The following is a 20,914-nucleotide window of genomic DNA, read 5'->3' as shown; positions in this document are numbered from 1 at the left end:
ATTTAAGAGTTCTCATGTGGGATTCCCTAAAGGTTAATTTGCAGGTTGAAGTCAAATGCAATGACAGCATTTGTTTCAAGAGGATTAGAATTAAAAGCGAGGATGTAATGCTGAGGCTGTATAAGGCATGGTGAGGCCTCATGAACAGCTTTAAACCCCTTACTTAAGAAATATGTGCTGACACTGGGGGTTCACGGGAATGAAGTGGTTACCATGAGCAGTGATATGGACCTGTACTCAATGGAATTTAGAAGAATGAGGGGGGGATCTCATTGAAACCTATCGAATGCTGAAAGGCCTAGATAGAGCAGATGTGAAGAGGATGTTTCATTTGGTGGGAGAGTCTAGGATCAGAAGAGACAGCCTCAAAATAGAGGGACGTCCATTTGGAACAGAAATGAGGAGGAATTTCTTTAGCCGGAGGGTGGAGAACCTGAGGAATTTTTTGCCACAGTTGGCTGTGAAGACCAGGTCACTGGGTGCATTTAAGGTGGAGGTTGATGTCGTGTTGGTTAGTCAGGGTGTGAAAGGATATGGGGAGAAGGCAGGGGATGGGGCTGAGAAGGAAATGGATTAGCCATGATGAAATGGTAGAACAGATTTGATGGGCCAGTTGGCCCAATTCTGCTCCTATGCCTCATGGTTTTGAAAGGCAACAGCGCCTCATTGACCTGATTTGAATGCAAGATGCACCTTGAACCAATAGATTTCTCACCAAAATGAGCAACCTTGATGGGCCGAGTCTCAAGAACAGTTACTACCCCTCAACCATCAAGCTCTTCAAAAAGGGGTTTGCTACACTCATTTAAGGACTCTGATATACTGTACTGTTACTTCATGCTTGTCATTTATTGCTATTTATTTATATCCACATTTGAAGTTCGTTTAGTTTACAGCTCCTGATGTTTAGCTAAGTCTTATAGACTTGCTAAGTATGTCCACAGAAAAAGAATCTCAGGGTTGTATTTAATTATGTGTATGGACTCTGATGATAAACTTTACTTTGAATGATGAATGATTTCGACCTTGGCCTGAGTTCTTGATGGGGTGCAGCTGCCCTCTGCTGGCCCGGCAGCTTAAAGCAGCCCCAGAACCCAAATCAAAGAAGACAGACTGTGTAATTAATAATAAAGAGAACATGAGTTGAAAGTATGTGGTAAAATCAGTTTAGAGTAGTGGTGAATGAAGTTATCCGTGTCGGTTCAGGAGTCTCATGGTTGTAGGGTAATAACTGTACCTGGTTGGGTGGGACCCAAGGCTTCTATATGATGGCCTGGATGGATGGTGGAGGTCTTTGATGAGGGATACTGCTTTCCTGTAGCAGCACTCCACGTAAACACACTCAGTGGTAGGGAGGGTGTTGCCTATGATGGACTGGGCTGTGTCCACTTCCATTCCAGGGTATTGGTGTTTCCATACCAGACCTTGAGACAACCAGTTATGATGCTCTCCACTGTGTATGTATAGAAGTTTGTCAAAGCTTTTGATGACAAAATGGGCGATTCCAAACCCCAGACTGCCTCCCCTCTGAACAGTGACCAAGTCTACAGTAGCCACAAAAGCTCAAGCACAACTACTAAAACTTCAGGGCAGTGAAGACATTTGACACACTGGCCTTCGTCAGCCAGGGCACAGAGTGGAGGAGTGGGGATGTTACGTTGCAGTTGTGTAAGATGTTGGTGAGGCTGCATTTGGAGTATTGTGTGCAGCTTTGCTCACCTGCTGTAGGAACGATGCCATTAAACTGGAAAGATTTATGAAGATGTTAGGACTTTGTCTGAGTTATAGGGGGAGGTTGGATAGGCTGGAGCTATATTGCTTGGAGTGTCAGAGACTTACGGAGGTTATAAAATCACGAGGAGGCATGGATAGTGTGATTGCACAGTTTTTCCCCATGTTTAGGAAATCAGAATTGGAGGGCACAGGTTTAAGATGAGATGGGAAGAGTTAATAGGACCTGAGGGGCAACTTCTTCCACACAGAAGGCAGTGGGTAAACAGCACAAACTGCTGGATGAGGCAGGTACATTAACATTGGAAAGACATTTGGCGAAAGGTCAACAGGCAATGCAGCCCAGCTCAGATGGCAGCATGGATGAGTCAGTTCAAAGGGCTTGTATCTGCTGTCTAACTCCATGACTTCTTGCAGTTCAAGCAACATTCTCTTATCATGACACAGAGGTTATTCAATCCACAAGCAGTGCAGTCCCATTGGTCTTGTTCCTCTATAACTCCTGCACCTTTTCTCTCATCTCTTCAACACTTAAGTTTCCCACACTGTGATTAACTCACCGGCCCCCAGCCACTCCACATGTCGTTTGGATGTGGGAGGAACTGGAGCACTTGGGGAGTAGCCCACACAGTCACAGGGAGAACATGCAGACTCCACACACACACAGGGCTGGAGGTCGGAATCAAACCTGCGACCCTGGGAGTGTGAGGCAGTGGTTCTGCATCACCCCAAAGTATAATCTTGAATATCCTCAGTGACGGAGCTTCTAGGGGGAGAATATTCTAGAGATTCATTCCAAGCTATTCAACCCCTGTGAATAGCTTTCTCCCCATCTATGCCCTCAATGCCCGACCCTTTATTCTGTGACGGTGCTCCCCGGTCAGCCAGGAGAAACATCCTCCCTAAACCCAAGAACAGGTTCTGCTTCACTGTTATCAGATTACTGAAGCGTCCCCTCTCTCACATCTGCAGACTTTGAACACTACCCCCTCCCTGTTACTGCTGTCAGCGCAGCCTCGGCCAGTCTCTGTATGGTTCAGTTGTTGCATGAATGTTCATGAACCTATTGCTGCCTGGCCTGTTTGCTTCACGCGAGCAAGGAATTTCAGTGCACCCTGGTGTCGCTGAGCAGGATGACAATTCCCAACCCCTGCAGCTGACACTGACCGTGCCAGCACTGTTGAGCACTTGCCGGCCGGTAGCCAGCCTCGCACCCTCTGCATCTCTCCCTGGGGATCTGCACCCTCTGTAAGATCCTGCCGCATCTTTGTGGAACTGGAACTGTACCACTGCCCTCACTGTTCCCCTGCCGCAGAGTTCCACACGCCCTCTGCTGTTCCACACCCCCACCTTCTTTCCCACCCTGACTGCCTAGTGCTCCTGATCTACGTTGAGTGCCGGTGAAACACCTCCACTTTCACATTCTCAGCCACGAGTTCCAATCCCTCTGTGGTCTCACCCCTCCCTGTCTGTGTAACACCCTCCCATCCCTATCATCTCCTACAAAATGCTGGTGGAACACAGCAGGCCAGGCAGCATCTATAGGGAGAAGCACTGTCGACGTTTCGGGCCGAGACCCTTCGTCAGAACTAACTGAAAGGAAATCTCTTAGTATCTTTCCTTTCAGTTAATCCTGACGAAGGGTCTCGGCCCGAAACGTCGACAGTGCTTCTCCCTATAGATGCTGCCTGGCCTGCTGTGTTCCACCAGCATTTTGTGTGTGTTGCTTGAATTTCCAGCATCTGCAGATTTCCTCATGTTTGCCCTATCATCTCCTCCCCACTCCCCAAGGGCCTCCCCAGCTCCTACACTCATCTCTGTCCTGATCTACACCCCTTCCCATCCAGACCTGCTCCCCATCCCCATGGCTCCACCCCCTCCCCATCACACACCTTCCAAACCCTTACACCATTGCTTGTCCCCTATACTCCCTACCCACCCCACCATCCCTCCAGTTCCCGCACCCCTCGCTGTCTCTCATTGAGCAAATTCTGGAGAGGCAAAAACGGGAGAGAGAGAGAGAGGGAGGATGAAGTCAGGGTGGGAGAGAGGGGGAAGGGGAGGGGACAATGTGACCCCTCCCTTTCTGCCTCCACTGAGTGGCAGGAATGGCCTCCAAACCCCACAGACCCCACCCTAATTAAGCATCTCACCAACTCTCTGAGACAAATTAAACCGTTCTTTATTCCAGCAAGGACAGTAACAGCGGGGACCAACCAGGGTCTTGGAAGGAACGATGTGTTCCTGCGCCCCCTTCCCTCCCCCACCCTGCTCCCACTCCCCAGCACCAGGTCAGGGCGCAGGCTCAGTTCTTCTTCTTCTTGGGTGCTTTGGTGGCGAGTGGGGGTGGGGGGGCCACCTGGTAGAGGGCCGCCGATAGCCGATTCAGGTAGTACAGACCCAACATGGAAAAGATGAAGCTGTGGGAAGGACGGAGAGAGTGAGGTCAACCACAAGGGCCATGAATCCTGACTGTGCTCCACCCCGCGCCCAACCCCAGGTCTCTGTGGTCTTGCTGTCTTTTTTCTTACACTGTAAGATCCCATGAGTCGGGAGGAGGGTGGTGTGATACAGGAGCAGATGCACAGACCACCGTTCAGCTGGCTGCAGTAGTGCGGGGCAGCCATTGGGTCCAACTGCCCCGCCACCAACCCCACCTCGAGACAACTCTCTGGAGGTGTACACTGGTGAGATAGATTGGCTGGTCGCAGCAACAACCTCACTCTACATCAGCAACACCAAGGAAATGAGTGCGTACTTCAGGAAGGGGAAGTCGAGAGGCATCAGTCATCTCACAGTATCAACCCTGGGCCCAACACAAGGAAGGCACACTTCATTAGGAGTTTGAGAAGATTTGGTAGATTCTACACGTGTGCAGTGGGGAGCATTCTGACTAGTTCTATCGCTGCCTGGTGTGGAGGCTCCGATGCAGAGGATCGCAAGAGGCTGCGGAGGGTTATAGACAGCCAGCTCCATCAGGGGCACAACCCTCCCCATCATCGAGGACATCTTCAAGAGGCAATGCCTCAAGAAGGTAGCATCCATCATGAAGGGCCCTCACCGTCCGAGTAGGGTAAGTTGAAAGGAGACGCACAGGGCAATGCCTGTTTCTTTTTGAGTCTGAAATGCACTGCCAGGGGTGGTGGTGGAGGGTTATGATAGAGGCTCTTAGGCACATGAGTGTACAGGGAATGGAGGGATATGGACATTCTGTCAGCAGAAAGGACTGGTTTATCAATTTGGTTATTTGGAGATACAACATGGAACAGGCTCTTCAGGAACAACACGCCGCACGGCACAGCAACCCTAGCCTAACCACAGGACAACTTACAATGACCAGCACATCTTTGGACTGTGGGAGGAAACCCACACATTCACACAGAAGGAGCTGGAATTAAACTCCGAACAGGTCTGGCACAGACATTCAGGCCATAGGACTTGTTCCTGTGCTGTGTGATCCAAAGGAATGATCTGATTGGTGGGTTAGAGCAGTTGTCACTCCTGGTGATTGAAACAGGGTTGGTTAGAAGGACCCTATTATCACTGGTCATTTTCCAACAAAGGTACAAGACACTAGTGTTAGAGTACACCTGAGGGTCAAATTCTATCCGTCTCGTTAATCCATCAAGACAATTGATGTCTTAGCTGCAGATGTACTAGGTGGGAGGCACCAGCTCCTCCCAGTGATTTCTGTCATCAAGGATTAGCACACGGATGCACTTACCAGGTGGTGACGCAGACTCTGTGGATCAGCGCGGAGGCGAACAGGGACAGCAGCAGGCACAGCGTGACTGAGGTGGGGGGGGTAGAAGGTCAGAGTAAGGTTTGTGGATGGTAGCAGCACTGCAGACAAGACTCATAGTAAACCACTGACCTCAAAGAAAATGTAAACACTAAACACCCTCTCTGAGACCCCCTGTAAATACTGCTGATACACTGAGGCCCCTGTAAATACCAACACTTTCCCCGGGACCCCCTGTAAATACTGACACACCCCCAGGACCCCCTGTAAATAGTGACACACTCCCCGAGACCCCCTATAAACACCGACACGCTCCCCAGGACCCCCCTGTAAATACTGACACACCCCCAGGACCCCCTGTAAATACCGACACACTCCCTGAGACCTCCTGTAAAAACCAACACGGTCCCCGAGACCCCTTGTAAATACAAACAAACTCCCCGGGACCCCCCTGTAAATACCGACACACTCTCCGTGACCCCCTATAAACACCAACACGCTCCCCAGAACCCCCCGTAAATACTGACACACCTCCAGGACCCCCTGTAAAAACCGACACACTCCCCGTGACCCCCTATAAACACCAACACGCTCCCTGGGACCCCCCGTAAATACTGACACACCCCTAGGACCCCCTGTAAATACCAACACACTCCCTGAGACCTCCTGTAAAAACCAACACGGTCCCCGAGACCCCTTGTAAATACAAACAAACTCCCCGGGACCCCCCTGTAAATACCGACACACTCTCCGTGACCCCCTATAAACACCAACACGCTCCCCAGAACCCCCCGTAAATACTGACACACCTCCAGGACCCCCTGTAAAAACCGACACACTCCCCGTGACCCCCTATAAACACCAACACGCTCCCTGGGACCCCCCGTAAATACTGACACACCCCTAGGACCCCCTGTAAATACCAACACACTCCCTGAGACCTCCTGTAAAAACCAACACGGTCCCTGAGACCCCTTGTAAATACAAACTCCCCGGGACCCCTCGTAAATACCAACACACTCTCCGGGAACCCCTGTAAAAACCAACACTCTCCCCAGGACCCCCTGTAATTACTGACACACTCTATGGGACTACTTGTAAATATCAACACTCTCTCAGGGAACCCCGTAGATACTGACACGTTCCCCAAGATGATGCGTAGATACCAATACACTCCCTAAGACCAACCCATCCCTCCCTTCAACATTGACACACTCCTTGTGCTTCCATTTAAATACTGCATCCATCCCATGGTCACTGCCACAGGTATCTCTCAGCCCACAGGGTACAAGGAGCGAGTCTGACACCAGCTCTCCTGCAGTACCTTGTAGCAATCCCACACCCCCCACTAGCAACCGCGAGACCGGGACTTACTTTCAGGGAATATCTTTGCCTGGAATCCTTTGCCAAACACCACACTCTCCAAGTTGTTGAAGGCCTGTGTCAGTGGAGTTAAGGGTATGCTGTGCCGAGTTGTCCCACTCACCCAACAAACCCCCCAACCTGGCAACGGCACCTCCCCACCCACTCCTAACACTGCAGTACTCAACACCCCACTGCCCTTGCCTGGATGTGGATGGGAACACCAGTCATCAGCAGAGCAGGCAAGCCAATGTGCTCACTGTCAACTCTGTGTCTCTCATAATCTATACACCTCTCATCCTTCATCGCTCCAAAGAGAAAACTCGCACAACCTATCCTCATAGGATATGCTCTCTAATCCAGACAGCATTCGGGTAAATTTCCTCTGCACCCTCTCTAAAGCTCCTACATCCTGCCTATCATGTGGCAACCAGAGATGAACACAATACTCTAGGCGTGGTCTAATCCGCGTTTTATGGATTACCTCGCGGCTCATGAACTCAATCGCCCGACAAACACACCAAACGCTTTCTTAATAAAGCAGACACGAGGATGCTGGAAATTCAAGCCACACACACAAAAGTGACTTACAAATCTCTTCTTTCAGTTAGTCCTGACGAAGGGTCTCGGCCCGAAACGTCAACTGTACTCCCTATAGATGCTGCCTTGCCTGCTGCGTTCCACCAGCATTTTGTGTGTGTTGCTTTCTTAACAACCCTATCAACTTGCCCAGCAACTTCAAGGAATATACAGTGCCTTGAAAATGTATTCAGCCCCCACAACTGTTTTACTGTCTCATTTTCTAAATTTAAAGTATATTGCAGTAGGATTTTTGAATTCATCTACACACATTTTGTATCATGTCAAGTCATATGAAAACCTGTCAACAATTTACTAAAAATTAAAAACCACAATTGTGAGGCTGGAAAGGCATTCATTTTGTTTGTAATTCCTATGCTAACTTTCCTCAGGTGCAATACTGTATATCACCTTACCAACTTGCCCAATTTGCTGGTGTAGAGAATTGGAGGATCACTTGTTTTCAATGAATTCATAAGAATAAGTACCCCCTCTCTCTGTAAGGTCCAATGTATAGTAGATTTTCAGCAGACCAAGCCGAAATGAAGACAAAAGAGCATTCAAAACAAGTCAGGAAATGATGCACAGATCTGGGTGAGTGAACAAGACCATCTCAAAGGCACTGAATACTCCTCGCAGCTTAGTGCATTCCAGCGTGAAAAATATGAAACCACAGCCACAATGCCAAGGTCAGGCTGCCCCTCGAAACTTAGTCACCGGAGAGGAATTGCACTTGTAAGAGAAGCTACTATTCTAACATGCCAAAAATCATTGGGTGAGCTGCACAAGTCAGCGGCTGCAACTGGACATGAAGTTCATGGTTCTACAATCTCTCAGGCCTTGCACAGAAAGGGCATTTATAGAAGAGTGGCAAGGAAGCAGCCCTGGCTAAAAAACAACATATCCTTGCTCGCAAAGATTTTGCAAAGCATCACTTAGAAAATACTGAGAAGATGTGGAAGAAGATCTTATAGTCAGATGAGACTAAAATAGAACTTTTTGGCCTCAACACTAAGCAGTACATTTGGCATAAATCTCATACTACGCTTCAGCAAGGTAACACCATCCCTACTGAAGAGTATGGTGGAGGAAGCATCACGCTATGGGGATGCTTTTCAGCAGCAGGGACTAGAAATCTGGCCTGGATTGATGGGAAGATGAATACTGCTAAATACAGAGAGATCCTGGATAAAAACCTACTAGCCTCGTCCAGAAAGCTTAAACTGGGGAGGAAGTTTGACTTTCAGCAGAATAACGACCCAAAGCACCCTGCCAGAGCAACCATGGAATGGCCTCAAATGAAGAAAATTAATGTCTTTGAGTGGCCCAGTCAAGAGTCCTGACCTTAACCTGATTAAACATCTCTGACAAGACCTCAAGATTGCTGCCCACTGCTGCTCCCCCGACTAACCTGGCACAGCTTGAGCAATTTTGCAAGGAGGAATGGACAAATCTTGCACCAATTTGCAAAACTAATAAAGAGACTTATCCCAAAAGACCACTGGCTGCAATAGCTGAGAGGTGGTTCAACCAAGCAGTGAGCAAATGGGGATGAATACTCTTGAACTGCTGACATTTCAGTTTCTGAATCTTTAGTTTTTACATGCTTTATAATTTTCCCTATTGTTTTGGACTCTGCTGTGAAAAAGGGAACATGTGATTCACAAATAAAAATTTTCAGTTATCTTGATGAAAATCCCTGGTTGTAACGATAGGGTCTTTTAAGAGACTCCTGGATGGCTACATGGAGCTTAGAAAAATAGAGGGCTATGGGTAAGCCTAGGTAGTTCTAAGGTAGGGACATGTTTAACACAGCTTTGTGGGCCGAAGGGCCTGTATTGTGCTGTAGGTTTTCTATGCAATACTCATTATGTGAACAAAGGCTTGGAGACTGAATACTTTTACAAGTTACTGTATAGACCTGGACACTAAAATCTCTCTGTTGCTCCATAATGCCAAGAATCTTGCCACAATCTTACACCTTGCCTTCAGTTTCAATCCTACAAACTGCATCACTTCATTCTCTTCCAGATTGGACTCCATCTGCCAAGCTCTATTCACACTATCCATAGCACCACCAAACTTTGTGTCATTTGCAAATGTCCCATCCCACCCTTCCACTTCCTCATCTCAGCATTTATAACAAGAACAAGAAAACACACACTTCAGGCCAACTAGTCCATGCCAGCCATGATTCCTAGTCCCAATGGGCTAAGCCAGTCCCATTTGCCTGCAATTGGCCCACAAGTGTCTTTTAAATATTGTTCATGTCCCTGCCTCAACCACTTCCTCTAGCAGCTCGTCCCATATACAGGGTGAAGAAGTTGCCCCTCAGGTTCCTACTAAATCTCTCCCATAGAACCATAGAACATTACAGCACAGAAACAGGCCTTTTGGCCCTTCTTGGCTGTACGGAACCATTTTTCTGCCTAGTCCCACTAACCTGCACCTGGCCCATATCCCTCCAAACCCCTCTCATCCATGTACCTGTCCAAGTTTTTCTTAAAACATGGAGAACTCATCCAGTGAGGTGTTAAGGGTGGACTCCCCTCTCATCTGAAACCTGTGCCCTCTAGTTCTCAATTCCTCAAGCCCGAGATAAAGACTGTGCATCCACTCTCTCTGCCCCTCATGATTTTTACCCACCTCTATAAGTTCACCCCTCAGTCTCCAATACACCAAGGGATACAGTCCCAGCCTGTCCAACCTCTCCCTATAACCAGCCCCTCCAGTCTTGGAAGCATCCTTATAAATCGCTGCACTCTTCCCAGCTTAATAAAAGCTTACCCATCCAAAACTGAATACAATGCTCCAGGAGCGGTTTCACCAACATCTTGTATGTATGTCCCAACTTCTGTTCTCAGTGCCTTGACTGATGAAGGCCAGAATTCCAAATAACAACTTCTTCAACTTGTGACATTGTATTCTCAGAGAACCACGTGCCTTTAGGAATGGGGTATGAAAGGCAGATCCACAGAAGAACCAGATGGGGCGGGGAGGTGGACTGATGGACTTAGGGGATACTGGCAACTGACATCAGGTAAATATCCAACCCTTGCATCAGTACTGAGAAGGTCGGGAGAAGAGATCCAATCTAGTGAGGTGGGAAGGAGCGGCGAGATGGAACGGGTGATAAGTGGATCCAGGTGAGACGAGGAGAAGGTGATGGGCCTTTATTATCCATTTTTCCCTATCAGCTATCAATTCCACTCCTCCCCAGCTGGTTCCACCCATCACCTACCAGACCCTGCTTCACCCCCTTCCCTCTCAACTCTTTATCCCACCCACCTTTATAGGGAGGCATGGTAGCATAGTGATTAGCACAACGCTTTACAGTGTCACTGATCAGGGTTCCATTCCCGCCGCTGTCTGTAAGGAGTCTGTACATTCTCCCTGTAACCGCACGGGTTTCCCCCAGGTGCTCCAGTGTCCCCCCATATTCCAAAAGCGTACGGGTTAGGATTAGTAAACCGTGGGTATGCTATGTCAGTGCCAGAGGCTTGGCAACACTCCTCCTGCCCCAGCACATCCTCAGACTTCTGTTGGCAATTGACACAAACAACACATTTCATTGCATGTTTCCACGCCTGTGTGACAAATAAAGCAATCTTTAATCCCCTGGGCAGGAGGTACAGAAGTCTGAAGTCCTATATCAATGGGTTCAGGAACCGCTACTTGCCTTCAACCATCTAGTTCTTGAACCAACCGGCAGAGCCCTGATCACTACCCCAGCAACAGAACATTACTGACCACCTCTTGCACTAGCATGGACTTCTCTCTGATTATGCTTTTTGCACTAATATCCTGTCTTGCACAGACTGTTTTATGGCACCCACATGCCTGTGATGCTGCTGCGAGTTTTTCATTGTACCTGTACCTCACCGTACTTGTGCGCACAACAATAAACTACTCTCGATCCTAATCGTCAACCACTCCTCTGCCTCCACAACTGCTGCCTGGCTTGCTGAGTTGATCCGGTGGTTTGCTCCAGATTACGTTGTATCCTGCTGTTCAATTCCTTCGAGGCGTTCGGCACCATGACTAATTCCAACGGGAAGTAGGGGTCCGGTAAAAGGATACAGTCAGGGAGAAGATGAAGAGGACCGACCCCAGGAATCCGCCCAATATGGTCAGCCACTCAGAAGAAGCCAGCTGCCGACTATACATCTGCATCCCGGCAAAGAGCAGGAGGGTGAGGAGGGATGAGAGCACAAGCGAGGACTTAGTGCTGACCGCTGGAACACAACAAAGAAACACTGTTAGCAAACCCATGGTAACTATAGGCTGCACATCAAAAATCTACCCAACACATCAATGCAATCCTAAAGAAGGCATGCCAGAAACTCTATTTCATTAGGACTTGAATGTCAGCAAAGACTCTAGTGAATATCTACAGATGTACAGTGGAGAGCATTCTGACTGGTCGCATCGACACCTGGTGGGGAGGCTCCGATGCTCAGGATCTCAGGAGGCTGCAGAGAGTTGTAGGCTCAGTCAGCGCCACCACAGGCACAGCCCTCCCCTCCATCGAGGACATCTTTGAGAGGCAGTGACTCAAGAGAGCAGCATCCATCATTAAAGACCCTCACCACCTGGTAATTGCTCTCTTCTTGTTACTATCGGCAGGAAAGAGATATGAGAGCCTGAAGATCCACCTCAACAACTCAGGAAGCTTGACCACCAGATTTCTGAATGGTCCATAGACATTACCTCATTACACCTTATTTTTGTTGTTTATAGAAACTTTATGATCGGACTACTGTTGCAAAACAAATTTCATATCATTTAAGACAGAGACGATCTTTGATTCATACAAGGGATGTGAGTGTTTAATTTCCCACTCCTAGCTGCCCTTATGAAGGTGGTGGTGACTTGTCTTCTTGATCTGGCGAGGTCCTTGAGGTGTGGTGTAGGTGTTTAGGGAGGCAGTTCCGGGACCTTAACCCAGTAACAATGAAGGAAAGGCAACATACATTCAGTGGCCACTTTATTAGGTACAAGAGTGGAACACGCTGTGGTCTTCTGCTGCTGTGTCCCATCCATGTCAAGGTTCAATGTGGTGTGCAATCTTCTGCAAACCACTGTTGTATCACGTGGATATTTGAGTTACTGTTGCCTTCTTGTCAACTGGAACCAGTCTGGCCATTCTCCTCCGACCTCTCTAACAAGGCATTTCCACCCACACATCTGCCAATCGCTGGAATTTTTTCCGTTTTCCCACACCATTCTCTGTACCATCTAGAGACTGTTGTGCATGAAAACTCCAGGAGACCTTCAGTTTCTGAGATAATCAAACCACCCCGCCTGGCACCAGAATCAGGTTTATTATGTGACGTGTAATTTGTCAACTTAGCAGCAGCAGTTCAATGCGATATATAGAAGGGAAGAATGAATGAATAAATAAATAAACAGATAGATAGATAGATAGATAAATAAATAAATAGCAAATCAATTACAGTATACGTATATTGAAAAGATTTTTAAAAATGTGAAAACAGAAATACTGCATATTAAAAACAGTGAGATAGTGCCCAAAACCTCAATGTGCATTTAGGAATCGGATGGCAGAGGGGAAGCTGTTCCTGAATTGCTGACTGTGTGCCGTCAGGCTCCTGTACCTCCTATCTGATGGTAACAGTGAGAGAAGGGCATGCCCTGGGTGCTGGAGGTCCTTAATAATGGATGCTGCCTTTCTGAGACACTGCTCCCTAAAGATGTCCGGGGTACTTTGTAGGCTAGTACCCAAGATGGAGCTGGCTAGATTTACAATCATTCCATGGTCAAAATCACTTAGATCACATTTCTTCCCCATTCTGATGTTCGGTCTTACAAACAACTGAACTTCTTGACTATGTCTGTATGCTTTTATGCTGATTAGATATTTGCATTAATGAGCAGGTGTACTGTTGTACCTAATAAAGTGGCCACTGAGTGCATTTCAGAATGTGTGACAAAAACCCAGGTGGTGGGTTTGGACAGTGTCGCCTAGGGAAATCTTTGTAGCACTGCGTCCTGTCAGGGTGCCTGAGGTAACACACGCAAAAACTTTGCTGGCACACGGCGTGCGGTGCCAAACTCCACGCCTAACAAAAATGTACACAACGATTATCTTTACTGCCAAGTGAAGCAGCGAATAATTTTTTTTTAAAACCGAGAGAGCAGGGAGATGCTTTCGCAGGAAACGTCTCATGCCGGCTTGGCACCAGCTAGACAGTTGCAAGACATATTTTGAAATCCTCACACACCTGATGTACACATTTGGTATTTGGATAGTAAACAGTTACAGTAGCAATACTATTTAGAAATGACCTGCTGAGTTGCTCCAGCATTTTGTCTGTGTTGTTCTGCATTTCCAGCGTCTGCAGAATCTCTGGTGTAAATGGCACTATCTCTCAGCCTTGACTGTTTATTCCTCTCCATAGATGCTGCCTGACTTGCTGAGTTCCTCCAGCATTTTTGTGTGCTGAGACCATTCATCAGGAGTGCTAAGAATCTATTTTATTGTACTAGGGAACCTTTCAATAGTGTTCTTAACAGCGGGGATGAGGCTGTCTTGATGGTGTGTGCTCTCAGGCTTCTGCCAATCCGGGGCAGGGGGGAGAGAGAAGAGAGATGTCTGACGTAGAATCTTTGGTTATGCTGACCACTTTACCAAGGCAATGAGAAGTACAGATATGATCATATTCGTTACTCTTGATTCCAGAATCTGCCCTCATGCCTGCCTTGTTCAGTAAGGTCATGGCTCCACCTCCCCACCTCTTAGTGTTCCCGTCACCCTCGATCTACCCCAATTCATGGCTCTGGTCTCCTTCAACCTAGAAGTTCCAAGTCTGGACCTCACCCTGCTTCTTGCCCACAAAATGCTGGAGAAACTCAGCAGGTCAGGCGGCAGCATCAGTGGAGGGTAATAAACAGTTGACATTTCAGGTCGAGACCTTTCATTAGGACAGGAAAGGAAGGGGGCAGAAGCCAGAGTAAGGTAGGGAGAGGGCGAAGAAGTACAAGCTAGCAGGTGAGGGTAGAGCTGTGGATTGAAGAAAGAAACTGGGAGTGGATAGATGAGAGAATGGAGGGCTGAAGAAATCTAACAGGACAATGAACCATGGAAGAAAGAGGAGGAGGAAAACCAGGAAGGAGCTTGGCAGTGAGAATTGTTGCTCCTCCAATCCGAGTGGCTTCAACGTGGTGGTGGAGGAGGCCACGTACAAACAAAAAGGGCCAAGGTGCTCACCAAAGCGGTCCCCCGATCTGCATCAGATACAATAGATGAACCCAGCAGGCTCAAGAGGTGTTACCTTACCTGTAAGGACTGTTTGGGGCCCTGAATGGTAGTGGGGCGTAGAGGCAGCTGTAGAAGTTGTCAGGCTTGCAGGGAACCAAAGAGAGGGATGAGTGGACAAAGCAGTCACGTAGAGACCGATCCCCGTGGAAAGCAGAGGAGTGGGGTCAGGAAGAGAAAGATGTGATCCTGTTGGGGAATGACGTGCTGGGTTCAGAGGCTTGTGGAGTGGTAGGTAAGGACAAGGTCATCCTTTTCCCTTTTATGGCAACAGGAAGGTGAGGTAAGGGTCAGATGGAGGAGCACAGGTGAGAGCAGCATCGATGGCAATGGGAGGTTTATTTAAGATAGCTGTGAGAGTCAGTAGGTTTGCAAAAGATGTCAGTATGGAGACAGAGAGATCGAGTAAGGGGATTAGAGACCTGTCCCGCCCGCACCTTCTTATTCTGGAAGGGTCTCAGCCTGAACCATCAACTAACTGTCCGTTCCCCTCCAATGATGTTGCCTGATCTGTTGAATTCCATCAGTATTTTATGTGCTGCTGAAGTATCTACAGAACTTAGGGAGGAAGTGTCAGAAATGGAGCAAGTGAATTTGACTGCGGGATGGAAGTCGGCGGCAAATTTGATGACATTGACGAGCTCAGAATGGGCGTAGGAAGCAGCACCAGTGAGGTGGTCATTGTAGGGAGGAAAAGTTAGTCTCACCTATTACCTCCCTCCCTCCCCTCCCCTCCCCCACCCCACCTTCCTATTCTGGATTTCCCCCCTTCCTTTCCTGTCCTGATGAAGGGTCTCGGCCTGAAACGGCATAGATCCCCCACCACAGATTTTGCCTGACGTGCTGGCATTGTGAATTATGTTTATAATTTGTCGCCCCTTAGTTAGCCTCCCCCCCCCCCCCACGTCTGGTTCAGCCCTGTTATCGGTTCGCTCAACCCCCTCAGTCCGGGCACTCGGAGCAGCCCAGACCCCGAGCCTCCGACACAATGCTTCCCTCCTGCCCTCCGTCCCTCAACCCCACTCACCCATTGCCTCGGTCACGACTCTACCCGGGGGGGCGGGGCTTGAGCACGACCCCCACGTGACCTCCCGCGCCACGTCGCGCTTCGTCTTTGGCGGCCACTCTCGGCTCTACGATAGGCGCATGCGCGGATTGCATGGGACCCGCCTGTTGAGGAGTGCGCAGGCGCAGGCAGCGGCGACCATTTTGATGAGGGCAAAGCCTACTTATTGTCCGATTAACACACACGAAATGCTGGTGGAACGCAGCAGGCCAGGCAGCATCTATAGGGAGAAGCACTGTCGACGTTTCCGGCCGAGACCCTTCGTCAGGACTAACTGAAAAGAGAGATACTAAGAGATTAGAAAGTAGTGGGGGGGAGGGGGAATGCGAAAAGATAGAAGACTGGAGGGGGATGGGATGAACCTAAGAGCTGGAAAGATGATTGGGAAAGTGATACAGAGCCGGAGAAAGGAAAGGATAATGGGACGGGAGGCCTCGGGAGAAAGAAAGGAGGAAGGACGCACCAGAGGGAGATGGAGAACAGGCAAACAACTAAATATGTCAGGGATGGGGTAAGAAGGGGAGGAGGGGCATTAACGGAAGTTAGAGAAGTCAATGTTCATGCCATCAGGTTGGAGGCTGGTATATAAGGTGGTGTTCCTCCAACCTGAGTGTGGATTCATCTTGACAGTAGAGGAAGCCATGGATAGACATATCAGAATGGGAATGGGACGTGGAATTAAAATGTGCCATTCCCATTCTGATAGGTCCAGTGGCCACACATTTTAATTCCACGTCCCATTCCCATCCTTTCCCTGCCTCGATGGGACAAATCTGTCCAGGTCCCATGCAGATACCATTGTAATTAGCCTATCCCCAATTAAATCCCTTCTCCATATCGTCTGTCTTTATCCTTGTCCGTTGCAAAGCTAAAGGTCAGGGAGTTGTCTTTGACTGCGAAGTGCCCACTGAGAGATCTGTCATTTCACGTGGTTCATTACCCAGTAGGACCTCTCCTTTAGTTGTTCTGTCCACATACTGTGTCAGAAATCCATCCTGTACACAGCTAACAATTCTGCCCCACCTAAACCTTTTGCACTAAGGAGGTACCAATCAACATTGCAGAAGATGAAGTCACCCATGACAACAACCCTGTTATTTTTGCAGCTTTTCAAAATCTGCCTCCTGATCAGCTCCTCCATGTCACTGTTGTATTGGGGGTGGGGGGAGTCTATAGAATACCCCCAATAGAGTAATTACTGCAGGGGGATGGGAACAAGGGCAGAGAGACAGAGGGGTGTAAAATGAGGGTAGCAGCAAAAAGTAGTAAGGTGAAAAGTAAAAGTGGCAGGCAGGCAAATCCAGGGCAAAAAGCAAAAAGGACCACTTTTCAACATAATTGTATAAGGGCTAAGAGTGTTGTAAAAACAAGCCTGAAGGCTTTGTGTGTCAATGCGAGGAGCATTCATAATAAGGTGGATGAATTGAATGTGCAGATAGTTATTAATGAATATGATATAGTTGGGATCACAGAGACATGGCTCCAGGGTGACCAAGGATGGGAGCTCAACATCCAGGGATATTCAATATTCAGGAGGGATAGACAGGAAAGAAAAGGAGGTGGGGTAGCATTGCTGGTTAGAGAGGAGATTAACGCAATAGGAAGGAAGGACATTAGCCTGGAAGATGTGGAATCGATATGGGTAGAGCTGCATAACACTAAGGGGCAGAAAACGCTGGTGGGAGTTGTGTACAGGCCACCTAACAGTAGTAGTGAGGTTGGGGATGGCATTAAACAGGAAATTAGAAATACGTGAAATAAGGGAACAGTAGTTATAATGGGTGACTTCTATCTACATATAGATTGGGTGAACCAAATTGGTAAGGGTGCTGAGGAAGAGGATTTCTTGGAATGTATGCAGGATGGTTTTCTGAACCAACATGTCGAGGAACCAACTAGAGAACAGGCCATTCTAGATTGGGCATTGAGCAATGAGGAAGGGTTAGTTAGCAATCTTGTCGTGCGAGGCCCCTTGGGTAAGAGTGACCATAATATGGTGGAATTCTTCATTAAGATGGAGAGTGACATAGTTAATTCAGAAACAAAGGTTCTGAACTTAAAGAAGGGTAACTTTGAAGGTATGAGACGTGAATTAGCTAGGATAGACTGGCAAATGATACTTAAAGGGTTGACGGTGGACATGCAATGGCAAGCATTTAAAGATCGCATGGATGAACTACAACAATTGTTCATCCCAGTTTGGCAAAAGAATAAACCAGGGAAGGTAGTGCACCCGTGGCTGACAAGGGAAATTGGGGATAGTATCAAGTCCAAAGAAGAAACATATAAATTAGCAAAAAAAAAGCGGCACACCTGAGGACTGGGAGAAATTCAGAGACCAGCAGAGGAGGACAAAGGGCTTAATTAGGAAAGGGAAAAAAGATTATGAGAGAAAGCTGGCAGGAACATAAAAACTGACTGTAAAAGCTTTTATAGATATGTGAAAAGAAAAAGATTGGTCAAGACAAATGTAGGTCCCTTACAGTCAGAAACAGGTGAATTGATCATAGGGAACAAAGACATGGCAGACCAGTTGAATAACTACTTTGGTTCTGTCTTCACTAAGGAGGACATAAATAATCTTCCGGAAATAGTAGGGGACCGAGGGTCTAGTGAGATGGAGGAACTGAGGGAAATACATGTTAGTAGGGAAGTGGTGTTAGGTAAATTGAAGGGATTAAAGGCAGATAAATCCCCATGGCCAGATGGTCTGCATCCCAGAGTGCTTAAGGAAGTGGCCCAAGAAATAGTGGATGCATTAGTGATAATTTTTCAAAACTCCTTAGATTCTGGATTAGTTCCTGAGGATTGGAGGGTGGCTAATGTAACCCCACTTTTTAAAAAAGGAGGGAGAGAAAAACCGGGGAATTATAGACCGGTTAGTCTGACATCGGTGGTGGGGAAAATGCTAGAGTCAGTTATCAAAGATGTGATAACAGCACATTTGGAAAGAGGTGAAATCATCGGACAAAGTCAGCATGGATTTGTGAAAGGAAAATCATGTCTGATGAATCTTATAGAATTTTTTGAAGATGTAACTAGTAGAGTGGATAGGGGAGAGCCAGTGGATGTGGTATATTTAGATTTTCAAAAGGCTTTTGACAAGGTCCCACACAGGAGATTAGTGTGCAAACTTAAAGCACACGGTATTGGGGGTATGGTATTGATGTGGATAGAGAATTGGTTGGCAGACAGGAAGCAAAGAGTGGGAGTAAACGGGACCTTTTCAGAATGGCAGGCAGTGACTAGTGGGGTACCGCAAGGCTCAGTGCTGGGACCTCAGTTGTTTACAATATATATTAACGATTTAGACGAGGGAATTAAATGCAGCATCTCCAAGTTTGCGGATGACACAAAGCTGGGCGGCACTGTTAGCTAAAAGGAGGATGCTAAGAGGATGCAGGGTGACTTGGATCGGTTAGGTGAGTGGGCAAATTCATCGCAGATGCAATTTAATGTGGATAAATGTGAAGTTATCCACTTTGGTTGCAAGAACAGGAAAACAGATTATTATCTGAATGGTGGCCGATTAGGAAAAGGGGAGGTGCAACGAGACCTGGGTGTCATTGTACAACAGGCATTGAAGGTGGGCATGCAGGTACATCAGGCGGTGAAAAAGGTAAATGGTATGTTGGCATTCATAGCAAAAGGATTTGAGTACAGGAGCAGGGTGGTTCTACTGCAGTTGTACAAGGCCTTGGTGAGACCGCACCTAGAATATTGTGTGCAGTTCTGGTCCCCTAATCTGAGGAAAGACATTCTTGCCATAGAGGGAGTACAGAGAAGGTTCACCAGATTGATTCCTGGGATGGCAGGACTTTCATATGAAGAAAGACTGGATTGACTAGGCTTATACTCACTGGAATTTAGAAGATTGAGGGGGGATCTTATTGAAATGTATAAAATTCTAAAGGGATTGGACAGGCTAGATGCAGGAAGATTGTTTCCAATGTTGGGGAAGTCCAGAACGAGGGGTCACAGTTTAAGGATAAAGGGGAATCCTTTTAGGACCAAGATGAGGAAAAACTTCTTCACACAGAGAGTGGTGAATCTGTGGAATTCTCTGCCACAGGAAACAGTTGAGGCCGGTTCATTGGCTATATTTAAGAGGGAGTTAGATATGGCCCTTGTGGCTAAAGGGATCAGGGGGTATGGAGAGAAAGCAGGTACAGGGTTCTGAGTTGGATGATCAGCCATGGTCATACTGAATGGCGGTGCAGGCTCGAAGGGCTGAATGGCCTACTCCTGCACCTATTTTCTATGTTTCTGTGTTTCCTGTTTCTGACTCCCACCCACACTGACTCACGACTCACCTTCACTACTGAGCCGGTGAGAAGGGCTCTGGGAAACTCAGACACATTGGGACCGGATGGTGTTTTACCCCAGGGTGCTGAGCAGCCACGTGGAGTTCTCCAGCGAACCTTCAATCTGAGTCTCAGCCAGGAAATTGACTCTGGAAAAACTCATCTGTGGTCCCAGTACCCAAGAGGGGCCAGCCAAAAGTCTTGAATGACTACTGTCTAGTTGCCCTGACTTCATACATCATGAAGACCCTGGAGGAGCTGGTCCTGGCTCACTTCCAACCCCTGCAGTTTGCCTACCAGGAGCACATTGGAGTCAATGAGGCTGGCAACTACCTGCCGAGCAGGGCCTACTCCCATTGGATAAGCAGGGCAGCACAGTGAGGATCATGTTCTTTGTCTTCAATAGCACACAGCCCTCATTGCTGGGGGAGAAGCTCCATTCAATGCAGGCTGGCACTTCCACTGTATCTTGGAAAATGGACTACCTGCCCGGCAGAGCACAGTTAGTGAGCTGTGTGTCAGACATCGCTGTGAGCAGCACTGGGGCCTGAAAGGGGACTGCATTGGCTCCCTTCCTGTTTACCATGTATACATCAGACTTTAAATACAACACTGAGTCACGTCTTCTGCAGAAATTCTCTGCTGGCTCAGCAATAGTTGGGTGTATAAAGGTGGAGCACTTTGTCAAACGGTGCAAGCTGAATCATCTGCAGCTTAACGTCAGTAAGACAAAGGAGAGGGTGATGGACTTCAGGAAACCAAAGCCTGCATTGCTCCCTGTTACTATTGGTGGTGAGGACGTGGATCTGGTAAGGACCTACCGGTACCTGGGGGTGCACCTGGATGACAAA

The 20,914-nt window shown here is 47.9% G+C and overlaps 1 protein-coding gene across 1 annotated transcript; it reads right to left on the bottom strand.

The window, feature by feature from the left end:
- Window positions 1–3,892: 3,892 nt before the first annotated feature.
- Window positions 3,893–15,848, bottom strand: krtcap2 (keratinocyte associated protein 2). Its single transcript, XM_073061273.1, has 5 exons — window positions 15,721–15,848; window positions 11,495–11,649; window positions 6,848–6,911; window positions 5,456–5,522; window positions 3,893–4,151 (listed from the first exon to the last, which is right to left on the bottom strand). The coding sequence occupies exons 1-5, from the start codon at window positions 15,722–15,724 to the stop codon at window positions 4,037–4,039; spliced, it is 405 nt and encodes a 134-aa protein (XP_072917374.1). The 5' UTR covers window positions 15,725–15,848; the 3' UTR covers window positions 3,893–4,036.
- Between the last annotated feature and the right edge of the window lie 5,066 nt (window positions 15,849–20,914).

This window comes from Hemitrygon akajei, chromosome 11 (genome assembly GCF_048418815.1).
Source record: "Hemitrygon akajei chromosome 11, sHemAka1.3, whole genome shotgun sequence".
Taxonomy (NCBI): domain Eukaryota; kingdom Metazoa; phylum Chordata; class Chondrichthyes; order Myliobatiformes; family Dasyatidae; genus Hemitrygon; species Hemitrygon akajei.
This window is presented reverse-complemented; position numbering and strand designations above follow the sequence as displayed.